Here is a 21,206-nt window from a genome sequence, read left to right on the forward strand (position 1 = left end):
GATGACACTTGTCAGTGCCAGCTCACTGGACCCACCTACTGACCCCGAGGGGCTGATTCTCTCATCACATCCGCCCCCCTCCAGTGAGATCAGGCGCAGAGAGAATCCCTCTGCCAAGGCCACCAGATTTTCACCCAGCAGTCGGAGGCCTTGGGGCCTTGTGGGCGGCACAGGGTCAGCCTCAGCCCTCATGCCCCACTGCTGCCCTCTCTGAGACGGACCTGGAGCTGAGATGCTGCGCCGGGCTGGGGGACTTGGGGTCTAACATCATCTTATTTCTCTTATTTCTCAAAGCCTGTGTCTAGACTCCGGACATGAAGCCTGTGGTTCCAGGGCCCCCCGAGAGAAACTGAGGCACCTGTACAAGAGAAAGTCATCTTTTATTGTAGTACAAATCAAGTTGAGGGGGGGTACCATGTCACAGCTGTCCCAGGAGAAAACCAGGGATGGAGTGTCCTGGCCTTCGGGACATTCAACGAGAGCCCCAAGGAATAGGCGCCGGCAGCAGCACTCGGCCGCAGGGCGGTCCCCTCGCGAAGGGCAGGCCCTCAAACGAAGCAAGCTTGGGGATGAGCAGACACAGCTGACAGAGACAGAGGCAGATTCGTTCCAGTTCTGCTACGAGGAGGACTCCTTTATGGCTTCAAGATCGAAGCGACCACCACACCCAACCCCGACCGCCCTCAAGTGGGAATGCCCTGGGGGCAGCCCAGGCACCAGGAGCCAGACCCCCCACCAGCTTCTCAAACCCATGAACTAGCTGGGCCCAGGGGTACTGCTGCTACCAAAAAAATGCTGACATCTGACTCTCAATTGCAGGAAAGAACTAGAAGTTTTACATTTTCCTCCCCAAAATTAACAAAAGTCCAACATCCTGACCCTAGAGCCTGGTAGGAGATGGCATCTGATTGTCTTCTGTGGGTGCTGGTGCTCCTTGGCCACCCATGTGTCCTGAGTTGCCGTCGCCAGAAGATCTCAGGAGGGCAGAAGGCACTGGAGTGCCCACAATGGGGAGGCCTTGGGGACAACAGGGACCCAAGTGGGTAGACTTCACTGTGTGTCAGTGACCCAGGGACAGGCCCAGCCTCACCAAATGGAAAGGAGACCAGGACAAAGACAGGGTCTTCCACCCTGGACCTTCACAGGTGTGCTGATAAAGGGTCTGGCTGAGCTGGGCACGGGCAGTAGGGCAGGGTTTGTGTGGTCTGGCAAGCAGCGTTTCCCCATGGTCTCCGGGGTCCCCTGCACAGGAGCAGATTCCTGGTGAGGAGGAAGCCTGCCCGGCTGTACCGCCCCGGTGGTTTCCACTCTCCCATGGAGGCTTGCTGCTGAGGGAGGGCCACGTCACGCTCCACCAAGCCTCCCTTTCGCTAGCGCCTCTGCAGGATGATCAAGGTCTCAGATGCCTGCGAGCTCTTGGCTGAGGTGGGGGTGAACTGCTGCAGGATGGTGCGAGGAGGAACAGGCCTGGGGCAGCGCTTGGCCCTGGAGACACCTGCCTTGTCCCGCCTCTGACCCACGGAGAGCAGAGCCCTGTGCTCCCAGGGGACTGGGCTGGGGCCAGCTTGGGTGGGAGGCAGGCAGGCAGGCAGGCAGGCAGGCAGGCAGGCAGGGAGGCGGCCCTTGCAGAAGCCGCTCAGAAGATGGGCCTAGAGGAGAGGCGTGACATGGCAGTTGCTGGGCTGGTCCAGAAACAAGGTGCTGAAGACGTCATTGAAGAAGGTCGGGTGGTACTTGCAGGCACGCTCGCAGTCCGGGTTGAAGTTCACCTCCAGGATCTGGGGCTGCATGACCCGGTTCCCTGGATGGCGAAGAAATGGGTATGATGGCGAGTCTGGGCATCTCGCTCCCAGGAGGGTGGGGTTGGGGCGGGGGTGTGAAGGCCAGGTTCTGGGTCGGGACTGGGAAGCCTGGGGAGGCCGCGCGCCCAAGCCCCATAGCTCCTGGCAGCAGTGGGGTTAGGACCGGGATCTCCTAGCTGAGGCCGCCCGTTGCAGAGGCCGGAGCTGCCTGGACAGGTTTGGTTCTGGCCCAGGAACAGTATGAGTACGTCACCGAGACGCCGAAGTCTTCAGTTTGGTCAGGAAGGGGTGGGGGCTGGGCACTGAGGAACCAAGCCTGGCCTGGCCGGTGCTGCCTGGGGTGGTGGTGGGGGGCCGCACGCTCCTGCCTCTCACTCCTGGGCCCACTGCAGACCCTTCTCCCACAATGTCTTCCTGTGAGTGCCTGGCCCACCCTGCCATGCGCTCTGAGGACACCCTGAGGTGTGGTGACGGGGCGTGGGGGCCTTCCCTGCTATTGGGGGGTGGCTGGCCGGGGAGAACCTGATGCAGGTGGGGGGTTTGGGTCACAGGACAGGAGCCCCCAGCCCCCTTACCATCAGGGCGGTCGTCCCACTTCAGCATGAGGTCGATGGCATACACGGCTCGGGATGAAGGGTAGGCACAGAGGCCCAGAGGCGCAGGCTTGGCACACGCTGCCTGAAACAGCTCTGTGATGGCCTGGAAGATCTCAGCCTGGAGGCCGGGGAGGCAGAGTCAGGGGCCTGCATGGTGGGTCTAGCCCCCCAGAGAAGCTTTTGTGGAGGGTTCACGGTGCCTTCCTGAGCCCTAGCCCCAAGTTGCCCCTCCTACGCCTCTGTCTCTAGACCTGGCCACGGAAGCTCCGCCTCACAGTGCTGCCCTTGTAAATTTGCCCCGTCCCCTCTCTCAGTGCCCCCTCCACCTCACACACCAAGGAAGCTTAGCACAGCATGTGGGGTCTGGCTGGCCTCTCCAGCTGTACCCCTGCTGTCCCCTCAAACCTGACTCCCACGTCAACCTGACTATCCTGAGTGTGCTCTGATGCCCTTGGTCACGTCCTCTGGGGGTCCTCCCCAGGGCCACACCCTGCCCCCAACTGGGCCCAAGGACCCCCCATGACGGGGGCGACTCCTGCAGGTCCCAGTCTGGGCGACCCCAGGAGCTCAGGACGCACCTGGACACCCTTCCATGGAAACTCGGGGTACTGCTTCTCAAAGGCCGGGATGAACTCATCATAATGCACCTGCAGCAGATACAGGGATGTCACTGTCCCAGGCCTCCTCCAGGCAGGCTCCAGGATCACCTGCAGGGAGGGGAGGGAGCCCGTCCCCTGCCTGCAACACCGGGAGGAGGGTCACAGGAGGTCAGCGTTGGCAGGGAAAATCCAGCCCACCCTTCAGGGTGCAGTGAGGGGCAGGAGACTGGGCCTGAGCTCTGGATCTGATCTGTGTGACCTGGAGAAGCAGCTTAACTTCCCTGAGCCTCCATTTCTCCACCTGTAAAGTGGGGCTGATGCTCTCTGCCCAGCAGATGAGTGTGAGGGCTGCCCTGCGGCTAGCTGACCGTGCAGAACCCGTTTCAGAGCCCGCGCCTGGGCCCAGCCGGAACCCCCACCCGGCTGCAGGGCCCAGCCTGGGCTCACTGCTCAGCACCAGCTCCGACAGGCCCAAGGGACAGCAAGATCACCCGGGGCCAAGGCTGTAGCCAACGCACATGGGTAGGCTGGCAGTTGGCTCTGATTTCTCACAGGGAGGACAAGCCAGGTCTGACTCCCTCCGGAAGCCCCAACACCCACGCCCGGATGGGACACGCACCCACGCGCACACACATACACCGCCCCCCGTGGGGAGAAGCACTTGGTACCCTGGCTCAGAGACAAGGGCTCTGGGTCCTGTGTTGGCCCAGAGCTGCAGCCCTCGGGGCCGAGGAGCAGCAGGCCAGCTCGGTGCCCAGCTGGAGGGAGAGGACATTGGCACAGCTGCCTAGACACAGCAGTTCCCGCTAAGCACCTTCCCTAGATAGAGCACGTCCCCTCCACGCAGGACAGACTGTCTTCCTGCGGAGTCACAGGACACATCTGTCCAGCCCTGCTGTCCTCGTGCTCAGCGGGCATCAGGTGGGGGGTGAGCCCCTGCTCTGCTCCTGACTTGCTGTGGGATCTGGGGAAGCCCCTCATCTCCCTGGCTTGTTTCCTCAGCTGTGGGCAGGATTATTTGGGAACACATGCACCAAGTGTGGCACATGGAGTCTTCTGGACGAGAAAACTTAAAAGGCAGCTCCTTGGAACGACTGTCCACCCAACTTCACCAGAGATGGTGTGACAGTGCCAGGAACAGAAGCCTGAACGACCGGCCATGAGCCCGCGAGGTCTTGGCCCTGCCATAGCCTCACCTGTTTCAGTACCACATCAGGGTTGTAGTTCATGACGGTGAAATGCTTCTCGTAGTCATCCAGGTCATTGAGTGCGAAAGGCCTGGACACAAGCAGACAGACACACATGTGGGTTCCTGAGTGGCACCTTGTCTGTGTGGAGTGGTCAGACTCAGCTTTCTGGCCACCGGCCCAGGCTGAGCATCAGTTTCCACGCCCTTGTTCGTGTTTGTGAGTGGCACCACGGCCCACCCAGAGTTTGGCTGGTGAGTGACCTACTGACCAATAACATTCTCTGTGGGTCCACAAGGTGTCACTACACTCCCGTAGGCAGATATGTTCTACAAAGAACATTCCCGTCCACCACGTGGGGGATGAGGGACCTCTGAAGCAGGCCAGGCAGGAGGTGAAATGAGCTCAGCCGGTAACTCACTGGGTTAGGGTAGAGAAGGGATTTCTGGATCCAAGTAAAGATAGGCCCATTGCCCAGCCTCGATATCCCTGCCAGCCTCCCCAGTAGTTACCGGTTGGAGAAGCGCAGCCAGAACACGTCATAGGCGAACAGCTGCAGGGGCGCCACCGACCGCAGCAGCACGATGTAGCGGACGTCAAACTTGACCATCCCCACATCCTCGCGATGGAACAGGACGGGGCTCTCGATGTACTTTGACACAACCTGGGTTGACAGATGTGGCCTCATTCACCTGGGCTGACAAACTCTGCCAAGGGCACTCAGCCCTCCCAGGCTCCAGGCTGTGGGGCGTCCAGGCACCGCCACCTCACTGCGGAGAAGATGGACTCTCTCCCCTGCATCCTGAGCACTGGCTCCCCCGGGCAGGGCCCTGACCTCTGTGCCATGGGGAGCCTGTGCCGGCACCCCCAGTGGCCAAGTCACACTGCACTTTACTTTCCTTTTGCTTCCCAAACCCTTGTCTACATTGTATCAGCCCTTATATTGATCTTTATTTTAACTGCAAGGGACACAAACACAACTCTACAGTTTCCAAGTTCTGGAAACAGAAGATAAGATGTTACTAGGAGAAGCAGCCTGTGGGGCAAAGGGAGGTGGGGGACTCTGGACTTTTCTGCCCGATGTTTCTGTAAACCTCACGGTGCTCTGAGAGATAAAGGCTGCTAAAACTGTAACGGATTTTTAAAAAGGTGAAAAACAAAACAAAAAAATGAACTCAGACTCTCACCCAATATTCCATCCACTTCCCACCCGACTCCCCCAGATCTCTATACCGTTTTGGCACACTTCCTCTGGCTTCTTGTCCATGGACATTTCCCACAGCTGTGTAATTCTGTGCAAGACTGGCCTGGTAATCTACTCCCGGAAAATCGGCCACTGAAAACCCTACGGAGCCCAGTTCTGCACTGACATGTGGGGTCGCCATGAGTCGGAGCCGACTCGATGGCAAAGGGTCCTTGTCCTGGTCTGTAAGTGTGTGCCCTACAGATCCCCCTTCATACATCCCAGAGTAGCCCTGGGTCACGACAGAGCCTTTGTCCATGACCGGGTGGCTCTGTCCTGGCCTGGCAGTCTCCCTGCTGCTGAGCAGGTGGGTGGCACTGAGCTACAAAGCACTGTCGGGGACGGCTTCCCTGAAGGGCCCCCTCCTCTCTCAGCTGGGCTGTCCCCCAGCTCCCCTCACCCCTGGTGGAAGAAGCGTGGGTGGGGGCCTCGGACTGGGCTGCGACCTACAAGCCGGGTGACCCTGCCTCACTGCCCCCTCCTGAGCCTGCCTTCCCCCCACACCTGCACCCCCGCCCCCTCAGGTATGGAGCTGCGGGGCCCACCTTGGGGGCGCTCTCGCGGTGCCGGATGATGCTGCTGAGGTCCCTGGTGATGTGGGTGTCCAGGCTGCGGGCCAGGTTCCAGGGCTTGCAGATCCAGTGGTTGTCCTCGCCCCTGGGGGGAGACAGCTGGCTAAGCCCCCTGAGGGGAGACAGCTGGCTAAGCTGCATCCTGGCCTGCCCCTGGGGGGAGATGGCCAGCTAAGCATCCTGAGGGGAGACGGCCGGCTAAGCTGAGTCCTGGCCTGCCCCGGGGGGAGACGGCTGGCTAAGCTGCATCCTGGCCTGCCCCTGGGGGGAGACGGCTGACTAAGCTGAGTCCTGGCCTGCCCCCTGGGCCACGTCTCCCCAGGACCGCGGCAGCAAAGGATAGAGCACCTAGCCCCTCCTGGGGTGCCGAGGCGGGCACCACAGACGAGACTTGGGCTGTTGGGCCCCAGGGACTAAGTAGGAGTTTGCTGAGCAAAGGGAGTAGCTTCCGGGGAAAGACCAGCCCAACAACGGCCTGGGAGGAACCACACAGTGCATGAATCAGCTGCCCCACACAGTGTTGGTCACCTGGCACACAGCAGGCACCAGGGAGGGCGCAGGCCTGGGGGATGCGGGTGCTGCAGGTGGGGCAGGGGCTGCAGGGTCCCATGGCTCCGGGTGGGGCTCACCGCCTCTCCCGCTGCTGGAAGTAGCTGACGAACTGGGGCAGCTCGGTGCGCAGGTTGAAGGTGCGGGGCAGCCAAGGGGGTCCCTCGGGACCCCCCACCCGGCGGGCGATGGAGGCCAGGCAGTCTTTGACCGTCAGCAGGTTCTCACACGGGAACTGGTTCAGCAGCACGTTCGGCCTCTCCTGGCTGAGCTTCCTGTGGGCCAAGGTGGAGCAAAAAGCTCAGTGGGTAGGGGAGCCACAGGCCCCGGAGGCAGGGTAGTGGGGAGTCTGTGGCCGGGCGGGGCCTTACCGGTAGTCCTTGAAGTGGGAGAAGTTGTAGAGGATGTCGGCATCTGCCTCCCTCGGGGTGAAGGTGAAGCGTGGGTGTGTCAGATGGCTGAGCACCTGCTGGACATCAGTGCAGACCCTGCCGAAAAGCCCATGCTGAGCTGCAGACAGCACCCACCTCTGCCTGAGTTCTCCCTGGAGACCCCTCTGGAGGCACGAGTGTGATGGGCCAGAGAGCAGCTTGGGGGAATGGTGGTGGCGTTCGCCTGTTCTTCTGCCTCCCAGCCCTGCTCCATCCAGCCCAGCGTCCCTCTCTGTGTCTCCTCACCCTCATTTGTGAAATGGCGTGGCTCCTGGGCAGGAGATGCACATGTTTCCACATGGGGTGGTCCTCGACTCACCTGCCTGCCCTCATGTAACCCACCAGCCCCACCTGCAGATGCTGGGAAGAGCCCTGGCCACCTGGATGCCCTTTCTTGGAGCCGGCTTGTGGCTGGCTGGTCTTCCATTTCCAGGACTGAACCCTTGTGCCCAGGAAGCAGAAAGTCCCAGGCAGACGAGTCTGGTCGTGACCCCTCTGTACCCCAAAGACAGGGGTGAAGGCAGGACCTGTGTCAGGCTGACCCTTCCCTTTGGAGCTCCCTTTGCCGGCCACCAGTGTTTCCACAGCCTATTCCCAGTTGTCAGTGAAGAGCTCACAATCTGCTTTCTCACGCTCTTGGTCCCGTAGTGTTTTCTCTGAGATCCCAGAACAGGACCCTGGTGTCTGTCACCTCCATGCCTAGGCTGCCAGCCCCCAGGAGAAGGGTGGGGAGTACTCCCTCCCCTTTGCACGGGCACCACCCCGAGAGATCGGCTGAGGGGGGAGCAAAGCAACTGAGGGACAGTCACACCTGGGCCAGAGAAGGGTACGTACTTGAAGATGTGGTCGTGGGGATACGTTCCTGGGCTGATGGCAACTGGCAACTTCTCCTTGTTCTCCTCCAAGATGGCCTAGGAGACACCAGGGGTGGAGACAGACCTTAGTGCAAGGGGCACATGAACATATGCCTCCCCTACCTGGCACGTCAGGGTGGATGGCACGGGCCACATGCCTGCCCAACATCCCCCTGGACACACCTGGACCCCAGTCAGGGCCTCTCACAGACGCTGCAGCTACCAGCATCCAGAGGCCTCTGCCTACCCCCTCTCCACACCTGAGACCACCCACCACAAGGGCTCTGCAGAGCTCCACGCCCCGCTCAGGCACTGGCAGGCAGCGAAGAGCAGTGTTCCCAAAAAGAACCCAGTACCTGCCAGCTCAGCCTTTCTACAAATGGATTCTGGGGTTCAAGGCCCCCTGGGTGCTGAACACCCCAGTCTCGTGTCAACAGAATGATGGGAACACGGCCCTGAATCTTCTCAACGCTGCCTCCAAACTACAGGCACTGAGAACATGCCAAACCTGTCCTGGGAGGGGCTGCCTGTCTGAGGGAGGAGCCCCAAGGCTGGTCCAGACCTGGGCAGTGCAGTGGCTTAAAAGAGGTCCACCAACTCTGTGACACTCCCTTTAAAGGTGGGGCTCAATTCATTTCCTTGAGTGTGGGCTATACTTAGCACCCTACATCTGATAATTAGAAAAAAAGTACAAGTGACAGGGTGTTACTTCTTAGACTAGGTCATAAAGGGCATTCATGGCTCCCTTCCTGCTCTCTTAGATCACTCCTTCTGGGGGACGGCGGCCGCCATGGTGAGAGGCCACTCAAGCAGCCTGTGGACAGGACAACTTGGTGTGGGGCTGGGCCTCCAGCCCACAGCCAGCACTGACTTGCCAGGCGTGTGAGAGAGCTGTGGGGGAAGCAGCTTCTCCAGCCAGACATGCCTCAGAGGACCGCAGCCCCGGCCAGTATCAAGATGGCAGCCTTGCGGGAGACACCGAGTCAGACCCGCTCAGCTGAGCCACTCCTGAACCTGTTCCACAGAAACTATGAGACGACAAACACTGCTATTTTAACCTGCTACGTTTTGAAGTAATTTGTTACCTGGCCAGTTCACAGCTTTCCAAGAAAAAAGACAATTTTAATTTACGTTCCATTAAAAAGCAAACTCAAGACCAAGGAGTGTTTGTCCTAGCCATCCTTAAACCTTGCCCCTTTGCGTTCCCTAAGGCTTCACCAACTAAGCACCTACCCGTGTGGGTGGGTGCTCAACGAGGGTCTGAAACACCCAAAAGAGCGATGCCATCTTCATCGTGGTTCGTTCAGTCACCACTGACTTAGATTTACAAGAAAAATTGCCATCGGGGCCACAGCTAGGGCCCCCTGTCAGTCAGCAGCACTCACAGAGCCAGCCAACACTCCGAGGCCTTCTACTCTAATGTGAGTCAACTTACTTAATTCTTTCGACAACCCTCAGAGGCACAGCCTGAGTGTATGACAAGCTGGGGAGGGGGCCCGGGCAGCTTCCGCCATGGGGGCAAGTCTGTGGCATCGCCATAGCTGTCAGCTCCCCTGGTTCTGGATTCCAGTTGTCTACCAGCTATGCGACCTCAGCCCTGACCAAGTCACTTAACTCCTCTGTGCCTCAGTTTCCTCACCAGTAAAAGGAAGATAAAAACAGGATCGACTCAGTACAGTTGCTGTCAGGACTGCACTACAGCGTCCTGTGAAGTGCCAAGCACAGGCTTCTCACCAGCCGGCTTCAGGTGGGCCTGACCCACAGGACGAAGTGGCAGCACACCAGAGCGCGGGGAGGGGCTCAGACATTAATGCCCACCTCCCCAGTCCTGCCTGGTTCTGACAGTGGCTACGGTACTCCCCTGCCCCAGGCCTCGCTGGCTCCTTGCCGTCTCCGAAGCCCTGCCCATCCCATGAGCTGGGTCGCTGAAAGTGCCTTTGTGGTTAACGACAGTTACAGTCCTAACAATTACTTGTCAAGTGCCTACTGCACCCCATGGAGCACCTGAACACAGCGTCTCTACACCCCCAGCAAGGCACACGTCCTGAGAGGAAGAAATGTGCCTGGCACACTGGGACCAAGGGGGACTCACAGCCAGTCTGACTGCAGAGTCCCCTAAAGCATCTCCCAACTGTCCAAAAGGGGGAGACGGGCATCAGGTCCCCGAGGTCGGGTGCAGTCCAAGCCCGAGCTGTGGGACCACAGGCGGCTCATTTCCACTGAGCCCCTCATCCCTCAAACGCTCCCCAAATCTTCCTCCCCTCCCTCTGGTAACCAGCCGGGCCTGGCAGCCAGCTGGGTCAGTAATGCTGGGTGCTCTCACAGACAGTCTTTCAGAAGTGGCCCAAGCAGAGGGGCCAGAGGCGGCGCCGCACCTGGTAGTGCGTGTCGGGCGGCTCGGGCGTGGAGGAGCTGACGTCCAGCATGTCGGCCGGCGCCCAGGGCAGCAGCATGCACTGCCGGATCAGGGGGTCTGTCTCTCCATAGGCGAAGTCCCGGGTCACCTCCTCTGCACCGAGACACGCCTGTCAGGGGCTGGTGGGTGCACACCAGGCCCAGGCCTGTCGTCCTCTGGGGTGGTGGCAGGATCTGACTTACCGCCTGTGTCCAGGTCCCTCAGGGGCCACAGCAGCGTGTAGGCCACCTGCTGGGGCATGTAGAAGAAGGGGGCCGTGGCAAAGCTGGGCACGTCCGCGTGCTGGATGCGCGAGCCAAACTCGTCCATAACGTACCACACCGGCACCTTCTCCTCCGCTGACTGTGGGTGGACCCCACAGCTATGTCAGCCAGGCCTGTCCACTTACGCACCCAAACACCAGGCACCCACCCACCTACGCTTGGCTCTCCACGCTTTCAAAATTATCACACGCCCCCCAGTACTTCCACAGAGAACACAGCCCTACCCCTGCAGACAAGTCAGCGGGTCAGTGTGACGCAGTACGGTGATTTGGGTGAGGAGGAGCCAGGGCTGCAGGCAGGGAATGGGGCAGAGAACCCAGCAGCTACAGGGATGTGCTTGGTTTCCTGTGTATGGGGGTGGGTATAGGGCTGGTGTTCAGGGAAGGCTTCCTGGAGGAGGCAAGGTCTATGCTGAGATCATGAGAAACAAGCATTCATCTTTTCCCAAGCTAAAAGTCCTGAGAGGCTGGTGCATAGAGGGGCGGGTGCTGAAGGTCGGAGAATGTGTGTTAGAAGGAGTTCCAGGAACCACTGAGGGCTTTTACAAAGGATGAAGGACTCAAGCCATGGACAGGCTAGAGGGGCCAAGAAAGGGGGAGCTGTGCCATCTGGGCCCAAGATTAGGGGTCTGAGGGGCCGTTTCCTATGAGCTCAAAAGTTGGGTAACATCTGGTTCTGGGGTGCCTGGCACTGGCCTGCTCGGAATAGACATAATATGATGTGACGGGGACGCAGGGAACGAGGTGGTTTCCATGTGGTCCCACCCCCTACTAGCTAGAGGGCACTGGTAGTGAGCCCCATGTCAGTGTCTGCCCTTCGCCAGGGCTGGCTGCCCTCTCACCCCGTGGGCCAGCTGGTAGGTCTGGTTGAACTTCCACATCTCTCCTAGCACCAAGTCCACGGCCTCGGCACTGGGCACCTCACCGTGGAACTCGATGCCCATCAGGTTAGCCATTCGGTGCAGCAGCCCAGGTGTCTGCTGCAGCTGCCGGCGGGCATGCTCCAAGCGGTACGTCCAGGCGTGGTCAACAAGGAAGATGCTGCGGGCACAAGGCGCGGTGGGTATGAGGCTGTGGGCAGCTGCCGGGGAGGGGAAAGCAGCTGCCGGGGAGTGGGACGGTGGCTGTGGCCTGGGCCCACACCCAGCCCCACCGAGCTCCGTCTCCCCAGCTCCAACATCACACATGGTTTAGGTGTCCCGTGGGCCTAGGATGAGACCCTGGCTCTGCTGACCACGCACTGTGTGGCCTTGGGCAGTTCTTCTCCCTCTTCACACCTCTAAATGCGGGCAGTAGGAGTCCCCACCTCCCACTGCCCGGCTGACATAGCGCTGAACAAGAAAAACCTGCCACGTACCCACGTGTGTGACACACAAAAAACCGCAGCGATCACTGTAATTACCCTGCTGGGTCTGAGTGGCCGGTTGGGGGGGACCTGCTCCTCCTCCTGCCACCCCAAGGCCTGATGGATGGACGGCAGGTGCTCGGGCAAAGGAGCCGGCTTGCTCCCACTCCCTCTGGGAATGGCCTGGCAGCAGAAGGACCCTTCTGGGGGGAGGCCTCAGGGGTCAAACGTCAGAGGAGCCAGCAGGCCAAACTTCCGTGGGAGCAGGACGCGTCCCTCCTGCAGGGCGTGCCCTCCCCCGGCCCAGAAAGATGGGGGCTGCCTGGAACACCGGCTTAGGGGTCTACAGTCAGAGGAGCTAGTGGCCTGAGGCAAACCAGCCTCCCCTGGCTCCACGCCTGTTCCTGCTGAAAACAGACGGACCGGTAATACGGCAGTGGCCGTGCGCAGGCTGGGTGGGGAGCTCAGGAGTATTCATTTTATTGTGCCTCACAACTCACACCCACATTACTGGGCTTTTTTGTATAATCTATGTTAAGGAGCCCCAGTGGCACAGTGGTTAAGCACTCGGCTGCTAACCAAAAGTTCGGCAGATCAAGCCACCAGTGGCTCCTTGGGAAAAATATGTGGTGATCTGCTTCCGTAGGTTACAGCCTTGGAAACCCAAAGGGGCAGCTCTATTCTGTCCTATACGGTCCCTATGAGCTGGAATTGAGTCGGCGGCAACAGTTTTGTTTTTTTTTCAATCCCTGCTCTCATGCTTGGGGAGCTGCACGACGCAGCACGGAACCGGGCTCTCGGCGTAGGGCCCTCGGGTGACCCGGCAGATGCAAAGTGGGGAGTGCAGGGAGGAAGGACGGAGGAGTGTGGCTGGGGGCCTGTAGGCGCTGGGCCCCCGGGTGACACGGGCAGATGCACAGGGGGCAGAGGGGTGCAGGGAGGGAGGATGGAGGAGTGTGGCTGGAGGCCTGGCAGCCAGGGAGGACTCCCAGACAGAAAAAGGCCCGGAGGCAGCCAGCCCAGGAGCTGGAGGGCTGGGGGTTGGTGGGGCAGGTTCATCTTGAAAATGTGGGGCATTCCGGCACTTTTGGGGAGACTCTGGGGTGACGACGAGTGGGCAGAGCCTCGCCCTGAGATCTCCTTCCACCCTCGCAGCACCTGGGGGGCCACTGCCTTCCCCTCCTGTTTACAGACCAGGGAGAGGCTCCTAGGGCTGGAATCTGCACTTCCGGCTGCAAGACTCCAGGTCCCACCCCCACCTGAGGACAGCACATGTGCAGGACTGCTGCACCTGCGTCTGGAGCCAGCAGGACGGGAACAGGCAGGCAGGCAGGGCGGGTGCTGCCCTGGACTCAGTGGGAAAGGAGAGCCTGCAAGTCCGGAGTCAGGGTGTGGGTGTGGCCACTCCCATAGCTCTCGGGCTGGGAAAGGAGCAGGAAAGCCCCATAGTGCCTTCCCTGAAGGGCCCTGTATGGAAACAAGCCAATGACACTCCAAGGCCGTCGGCCTTCTGCCTCAAGGTTCTGACAAATTCTCAGCAGAGGGCCTGCACCCTGACCTAACTCAGCACAGCCACTCAGGCCCTGGAGGTAGGAAGGCCGGGGTGCAGTCTTGGCTCTGCCCACACCTACCCTGTGGCCTGGGTAAGGCCCAGGCGGGTGCTGGCCCTCAGTGTCTTCACGGGAAGAGGTGACTAGACCATGCTCCTCACCCTGCCTGGGCAAAGTGCCAGAAAAAAACCCCACAAAGAACAGTTGCCACTGAGTTGACTCCGACTCATGGCAACATCTGTGTGTCACAGGAGAACCGTGCTCCACTGGATTTTCAGTGGCCAATTTTTCAGAAGTAGGTCACCAGGGTTTTCTCCCATGGAGCTGCTGGGTGGACTCGAACCTCCAAATTTTCAGTTAGCAGCTGTGAGTGTTAACTGTCAGTACCACCTAGAATGGTTTGGTTGCTTAGGTGCCGTGAGAATCTGCTAGATCTGGCCCCGCCCTGAGTCTCAGATTCAGCAGGATGGCGGGAAGCTCAGGAAAAAGACTGACCTAGTCCAGCAGCTGTACCATGAACCAGCTGTGTGACCTCAGGCCAGAACTTCCCCTCTGTGACCGCATTCTTACCAACAAAACCAGAACTTCTGACACACACGTGGTAGGGCCACGGTGACAGTGAGTGAGGGCCTGGAGGAGCTGCTCCCACGACAGCACTAAGCCACACTGCCATGGAATCGATTCCGACCCACAGCGACCCTACAGGATAGAGTAGAACTGCCCCATAGGGTTTCCAAGGGGGTAATCCTTACAGCAGCAGACTGCCACACCTTTCTCCTGGGGAGCAGCTGGTAGGTTCGAACTGCCGACCTTAAGGTTAACAGCTGAGCGCTTCACCACTATACCCCCAGGGCTCCTTCATGACAGTCCTAAGTGTGATGAAAAGGGAGTTTTCCGTGTTGGGCCAACACTCCCCTGGCATCCCAACGCAGACATGGCCTGCTGCACACGGGCCACAGCTCGGCGTGGGGTGAAGCGGATGGAGCGTGTGCATAGGAAGCGTGTGCGTGTTTGCAGTGACTACTCTATCCCCAAGGGCGACGGCCGTGGGCCTGAGAGTCACAGGGTGATGGGACGCCTGCTTCCCGCTCCTACCTGTTGGGGTCAGCCGCCCGCAACCCGACCTCGCTGGTCACGATGACCTTGTAGCAGAGCTCGCTCCCGGGGTTGGGTCTCTTCTTCCGCACTTCCCGCATCTCCTCGTCCTCACTCCCGTCCTCCTCCACTTCCTCCACTTGCATAATCCCAAACATCTCCCCCGCATCGAAAACCTGAGGGCCAAGGCACCGGTCAATAGGGGCTGCTGGCAGGATAACCGCCCCCACCCCATCGTTGAGGCCAGCAGCGGGAGCCACACCCAGGCCTCAAGGACAAACTGAGCCCCTTCAGAGATATCAGCCCAAACGCAGCCCTAATCTGCTCCAGGGACTGCCACCATGCTGTTATCCCAGGCCCTCCAGTATCCCCCCGCCTCATGGTACACCACCCCTGAGAATCTGGCTGCAAAGACTGTCAGAACTTACCTAGACTGGTCCCTTGTTCTACATGGAAAACTGGGCCCAAAAGGCAGAGGGTGGCCCTGTCACTCAGGAAAGAAATGGGAGAACCAGCATTTTGCTGGCCTGGGATTCCACACCAATTTCCCTCTCACCCGAGAAACCAGCCCCAAACCAGAGCAGCTGAGGCAACCCAGATGGGCACAGGTGCCCAGCGGCCTCCTCTGGCCACTCAGCCAGCCCAGGGCCGGCAGGAGGTGTGGCCCCAGGCTCTGGGGCGGCCCTGGCTCCCCTTTGCCATCTTCACGAGGTCCCAGGTCTAGGTGGGATGGAAGATAAGGGCCTTGGCCCTCAACTCAACCTCGTGTAGGACAATTACAAGCCATGTGCAGCTAGTAAGGTGGATAGGTCAGCTGCTTATTATGTGCTTCGGAGCTAGACCACCCCAACTCCAGGCCAACCCACACACTGTACATGTCTGGACAGGTCAGCACAGGGCCCAGGGAAGATTCCAGAGCCAGGCTGGATGGGTACCAATCCTGGCTACACCATTTCCTAGCTGCATTCACCTTGAACAAGTTACTCAAGCACTCTCGTGCCTCAATTTTCTTTTCCTTACAATGGGAACGTAGAGCCTACCTCATAGGGCCGCTGAGAGGATTAAACGATTAATATCAACCGAGAGCTTAGACTTGGGCCTGGCCTGCAGCAAACGCTCCATAAGCTCGCGCTGCCACCGTTCCCTGAGACGGCCTCCTCCCCACCACAGGGGTCACCCACCTTCCAGAAGAGCGGTGAGGATTAAGGACAACGTGCACATAAGACCCTGGCACACAGTGGGGCTCAGCAGACAGCTCCCTTGAGACCTATTTCTCAGCGCTCTATCAAAAATAAAAATTTGCCCCAGCAGTGTGGAGCCACTCACAGCAGCTTCTGCAAGCTGGGCCAGGCCAGGCGCTTTGGGGTGTGGGCATGAGTCACTGTGATCTTGCCCAGGAGCTGAGGTGACTGGCAGAGGGAACTAGGGTCCTGGCCATGACAGGAGGGCCCGGGCAGACTTACCAAGGAGGAGTCATAATCAGAGGTGAGCTTGGAAGGAAGGGAAGGCTTACACCTAGGCCGTGGGCAGTGGAAAGGACTCCAGGCAGAGGGAGCAGCAAGAGCCAATGCCAGGAGGGCTGTGGGTCTCTGGGGGCAGGCTCATCTTGAGGGCCAGGGGCACTCTGGCACTTTCTGGGAGACTCTTAGGTGAGGACAGGTGGACAGGCCCTCGCACTGAGATCTCCTTCCATCCTCGAGGCACCTAGTGGTCACTATCTTCCCTCCTGTTTACAAACCAGGGATGAGGAATGGGGTGACTCTCATTCCCTCCTGGGGCCACACCTCCTGCCGACCCTGGGCTGGCCGAGTGGCTGGAGGAGGCCCTTGGGCCTCTGTACCCATCTGGGTTGCCTCAGACGCTCTGGTTTGGAGCTGGTTTCCCGGATGAGAGGGAAACTGGTGTGGAATCCTAGGCCAACAAGATGCTGGCTCTTCCACTGGCTTCCTGAGTAACAAGGCCACGCTCTGCCTTTTGGGTCTGATTTTCCCTGTAGAACGAGGGGCCGGACTAGGTAAGTTCTAATAGAGTCCGTGCAGCCAGATTCCCGGGGGGCGGGCAGTCATCAAGCGTCCTGTCCCTTCTGCCCCGGCCGCTGGCTCTGCTGTCCACCCTGGCCAGTGTTGCTTCACTGATTGCCAGTGTTTCTCCATGAGCACCCTAAGAAAGGGCACAGCGGGTTCCGGTGGTGGAGCTGGGAGTCACTGCTTCGCGAGACACAAACCTGCAACGTTATCTCTGCTCAAAACCGCCTAGGGTTGTGTGTGTTGGGGGGGGGTTTGTTAGCACACCAGCAGAAAAGGCATTCGCCAGCAGAGGGGGGCTTTTTCAACCCCTGGCCAGGCCAGGGACCCTGACTAGAAAGGAACTGTCCTTTAGAAAGGACAAGGAGTATCTTAGAAGTAAACGTCACCTCTCCTTATTCTGTGTACTTTCCAGCTGCAAAACCATTGCTCTGCACTGCCTCCCTGGTGCTCCCCCGTCCCAGCAGGATGCGATGGGGGTCACCCTTTTCCTCAGCCAAGGAACAGCCAGGCCTGAGCCAGGTCCTCAGTCCCCCACTGCCCCAGACAGGTTTGAGGCACCAGGATCTGCCTGGTGACTGCCCACTAGGTGTGGACCCTGGCTGAAGCTTACTTCTCATGCCACCCCCACCCCAATGCCAGGTACCCTCTCTCACCTTTCCCACATAACAGAGGGAGACTTGGGCTCAGACAGGGTGAGCGACATGCCCGACAGTTTGCTGCCAGCGGAGGCTGGCTGGGCTGGGGCCAGGGCACTACTACATCCGACAGCTCCCCCCCAGCACCTGAGACCTTTGTATCCTCCCTTCTGCCCAGCACAGGCCCCAGGGAGGCACTCAGGAAATGGGGTAGAGTTGAGGGCCAGCCATATGGGTAAATGAAATCCACCCTTAAAAGACATTAGGTATTATACTGAGGGGCTACTGAGAGTGCATTTTTTTTTTTAGCATCTGTTTGCACTGGAAGGTGCCTTAGAAGGCGCTTGGTCCAATCCCTGACTTTACAGATGGAGAAACAGTGGCTCAGAGAGGGTGGGGCTTGCCACAAGGCCAGGCTCTGGGGACACTTGCTCAGGCCCCACCCACCTTATCACCTGCACATTCACTACTTAGCTAGTCTATCTGCACCCAAGGAGGCAGCCCCTGAAGATGACCCCGGTTCCAGCTAAGAAGAAGGCTCCACTAGCTGGCCCTTTGGATGTGCTTAGCTTCAGTGCCTGGGCAAACACCCCAAAACCAGGGTCCATTCCTCAGCCAGGGCCAGCAGAGACACCCTTTGGAGGCCCAGGTTAGCACAGGCTGGTAGCAGAATGCATCCTTTCCCCCCAAAAGGAGAGAATTTAGAAGCATCTAAACTCTTTTCATTTTTCTTTAAATTCCTTCTCCATCTCCCACAGCCTCAGTTTTCTTTAATCTGCAAAACGGCAACCAGATCAATGAAGAAACATGAGAAAGCTCTACGACTGGGTAAAGCCACACAAGTTCCCGGGGCTCTATCGTGGGGTAGGCATGGCTGAGAGAAAGCTCCGGGCTTTGAAGTCTGACGGACTTAGGAGAGTCAGTTCCTCTCCCTGAGCCTGTTTTCCCAGCTGTAAAATGGGGAGACGAGTCTTGCTCCTCCCAGGGCTGCTGTGGGGATCACGTGCGTCAGAAGTCAGCACAGCGCCTGGCACACGACGGGAACCAAAGCTGGGTTTAGTTCCAGTTCGCGCTGCAGCCCTGGCCCAGCCCCAGGTGTTGGCAAGGTAAGGGCCAAGCTAACAGGTGGGCGGCCTCTTGCTGTCACTGAGGCCCCAGGCCCTCCTTGGCAGGCTGCTAACCTGCCAAGAAGGCAAGCCTAAGTCGCTCCACTCGGCACTCGTGGTGCTTCCCCTTCAAACTCCTCCAGCCTCATCCATTCCTAACGCTCCGGAATGGCACACCTGCGCTTCTCCCCAGGGCTCCCCTTTCTGCACTTCGCCGCCGCGATCTCCCCAGGACAGGCTCCCCATCCCTCAAGCGCACGTGTCCTGCAGGCGGCCTCCCTGCCACCCCCGCACTGCCCGTCCTGGGCCCAGCGCGGGCCGAGTCCCCCGTCCCCGGAGAGGGGCTGCGCGCTGCAGGACCCGCCCCGGACCCCGCCCGCCCCGCGTCGCCCGCCCGCACCTCGTGCTCCAGCTTGTGCAGGAGGCGGCCCCAGTAGCGCTCGGGGACTCCGGACGCGCGCAGCGCCGGGCCGTGCAGCGCCGTGAACGCGGCCAGCGCCTGCGCGTCCTCCTCGGGCCGCCCCGGGCTCGGGCCCCGCTCCGGGCTCCGCGCCGGCTCCGGCGTCAGGTCCGGCGGCTGCGGCCGCGCGGGGCTGCCGTGCTCCGCTGGCGGGCGCTCCGGCCCCGGCTCGGCCTCCATGGCGTCTCCACCAGCGCCGGCGCCAATCCCGCAGCCCACGGTCCTGCCCTCCGGCTCGGGCGCTCCGCGGTCCCCGCCCGCCCTCGCCAGGGCCGCCCAGCCGCCGGCCAAGCTCGTGGGCGAAGCCGGCAGCCGGAGCGGGGACGGCCGCGGCCCGCGTGCGCGAGGGCGCGTGCGCGAGGGGGACGGGGATGGCCGCCCCGGGGTGCGCGTGCCTGCGTGCGCGTGCCGGGAGAGCGTACGTCTCCGGCGCCGGGTGCTCGTGCTGCCGCGTGTGCGCATGCGCGCCTGACGGGCGCGGTGTTCTCTTCCTCTCGCTTCCCCGAACCCATCTTGTGGCTGCCCCGGGGGATGCCGGGAGGTGGGCGTTCCGACGTCTCACTGGGTCAGAGCCGGAGGGGAGTGTAGGGATAGTGCAGAAGGGGAAGTCGAGGCCCAGAGGCGCCGGTGTGGCAGACCTGCAGTATTTGCGTTGCCAATGCTCTGAGGCCTTGGAGAAACCCGGAGTGTGTGTGTGGGGAGGGGTTTCTCTGATCCTTTTGGTTGCTTCACCAAACTTGACCAGTGAGCACCGTAATGATAAATGGAGAAAAGATGGAAGTTGTCAAGGATTTCGTTTTACTTGGATCCAAAGCCCATGGAAGCAGCAGTCAGGAAATCAAACGACGTTTTGCATTGGGCAAGTCTGCTACAAAAGGTCTCTTTCAGGTGTTAAAAAGCAAAGATGTCACTTTGAGGACAAAGGTGGCGTGACACAACCCATGTTTTTTTTTTTTTTTTTACAGTCACCTCACATGCATGTGAAAACTGGACAATGAATAAGGAAGACCGAAGAAGAACTGACGCCTTTGAATTGTGGTGTTGGCGAAGAATATTGACTATACCACGGACTGCCAGAAGAATGGACGTATCTGTCTTGGAAGAAGTACGCAGAATGCTCCTTAGAAGCAAGGATGGTGAGACCTCGTTCCACATATTGTGGACATGTTATCAGGAGGGACAAGTCCCTGGAGAAGGACATCGTGCTTGGTAAAGTAGAGGGCCAGTGAAAAAGAGAAGACCCTCAGTGAGATGGATCGACACAGTGGCTGCGACAGTGGGCTCAGACAGCAATGACTGTGAGGATGGCGCAGGGCCAGGCAGCGTTTTGTCCTATTGTGCGTAGGGTGGCAGCGAGTCGGAATCGATGTCCGGGCACCTGACAACAACCACGCCAAACTTGCCACTGCCACTAGTTGTGATGGAGTTGATCCTGACTCGCGGCCACCCCGTGTGTGCCACAGTAGAGCTGGAGGTAGATTGCCGGGCCTCCTTCTGAGGCGCCCCGGGTGGACTCAAACTTCTAACCTTTCGGTTAGCAGCCAAGCCCGGTAACCGATTGCGTCACCTGTTGCACTACAGGGACTCCTCGCCAAAGTTAACTGCTGCACAATGGGGCCCTTCTCAGTTTCCGTACATTGTGATTCAGAGTGTAAATTCATCCACTTAAAAATGGGAGCGCCATCAAAAGACAGTTTTCTTAAACAAATGTAGGTGTTTCAAAGTGCAGTTACGGAATTTCCCCAAAACCCTCTTGTTTGCACTCTGATTAATTTGTTCAGTTCTGCCTCCACAGAGCTACCTTTCAACATCTTCCTGTTGGCAACCTTGCAGTCAGTGTAATTGGATAAAAAGCTCAAAGGCTGAGGATTTTTTTTCTTTTTTGGCCCTTTGGTTGCTGAATATTTTGATGAAAGGTTTTCCCCTAAATTTGAACAAAACAGACCAGTTCAGAGGACTTGTTTACAGAGTTCAGTGCCATCACAGGACACTTAGGTTGGTCTGAAACGCTCCGACATTTCTGAAATCCTAGTTGATGAGGGGTGCTGAGAAAAGCATGTTACTGCCACGCTGAAGTATTTTGCTGTATCTAACATCGGGTTTGTCGCAAAAATTGTCTGATTCAATACTCTATGTGTATGAAGAAGTATTTGTAAATTTTGGACATCTATGATTTCTAATTTAAACACTGTTTGAATAAAATCGACTATGTCTGTACCACAACCAGTCGTAGGTGCGTTTCTGGTGCACGGGGTTCTTCATTTAGTAAGGACGTCAGCACCGTGCGCCGTGCCCCATCAGGCTTTATACGAGTCTTGTTGTCGTTGGTAGTTGTCATGGAGTTGATTCTGACTCATGGCGACCCTATGTGTTACATAGTAGAACTGCACCATAGGGTTTTCTTGACTGTTCTCTTAAGGGAAGCAGATCACCAGGGCTTTTCTCCTGAGGTATCGCTGGGTGGGTTCAAACTGCCA

At 59.0% G+C, this 21,206-nt stretch overlaps 1 protein-coding gene across 1 annotated transcript; it reads right to left on the reverse strand.

Moving 5' to 3' along the window:
- Positions 1–372: 372 nt before the first annotated feature.
- Positions 373–19,074, reverse strand: TTLL12 (tubulin tyrosine ligase like 12). The gene is made up of 14 exons (XM_049884600.1): positions 18,670–19,074; positions 14,502–14,677; positions 11,354–11,552; positions 10,432–10,591; positions 10,209–10,342; positions 7,814–7,890; positions 6,920–7,036; positions 6,629–6,823; positions 5,973–6,084; positions 4,697–4,848; positions 4,194–4,275; positions 2,977–3,045; positions 2,378–2,516; positions 373–1,801 (listed from the first exon to the last, which is right to left on the reverse strand). The coding sequence occupies exons 1-14, from the start codon at positions 18,907–18,909 to the stop codon at positions 1,650–1,652; spliced, it is 2,004 nt and encodes a 667-aa protein (XP_049740557.1). The 5' UTR covers positions 18,910–19,074; the 3' UTR covers positions 373–1,649.
- Between the last annotated feature and the right edge of the window lie 2,132 nt (positions 19,075–21,206).

Source organism: Elephas maximus, chromosome 4 (assembly GCF_024166365.1).
Source record: "Elephas maximus indicus isolate mEleMax1 chromosome 4, mEleMax1 primary haplotype, whole genome shotgun sequence".
NCBI lineage: Eukaryota > Metazoa > Chordata > Mammalia > Proboscidea > Elephantidae > Elephas > Elephas maximus.

Coding starts and splice junctions, on each gene's coding strand:
- TTLL12 (XM_049884600.1), bottom strand. CDS start 18,909: ATGGAGGCCGAGCCGGGGCCGGAGCGCCCGCCAGCGGAGCACGGCAGC. Junction 3,046..4,193: donor CTGATGTGGTACTGAAACAG/GTGAGGCTATGG, acceptor TATCTGCTGCAG/GTGCATTATGATGAGTTCAT. Junction 1,802..2,377: donor GTGGGACGACCGCCCTGATG/GTAAGGGGGCTG, acceptor TTCGCCATCCAG/GGAACCGGGTCATGCAGCCC.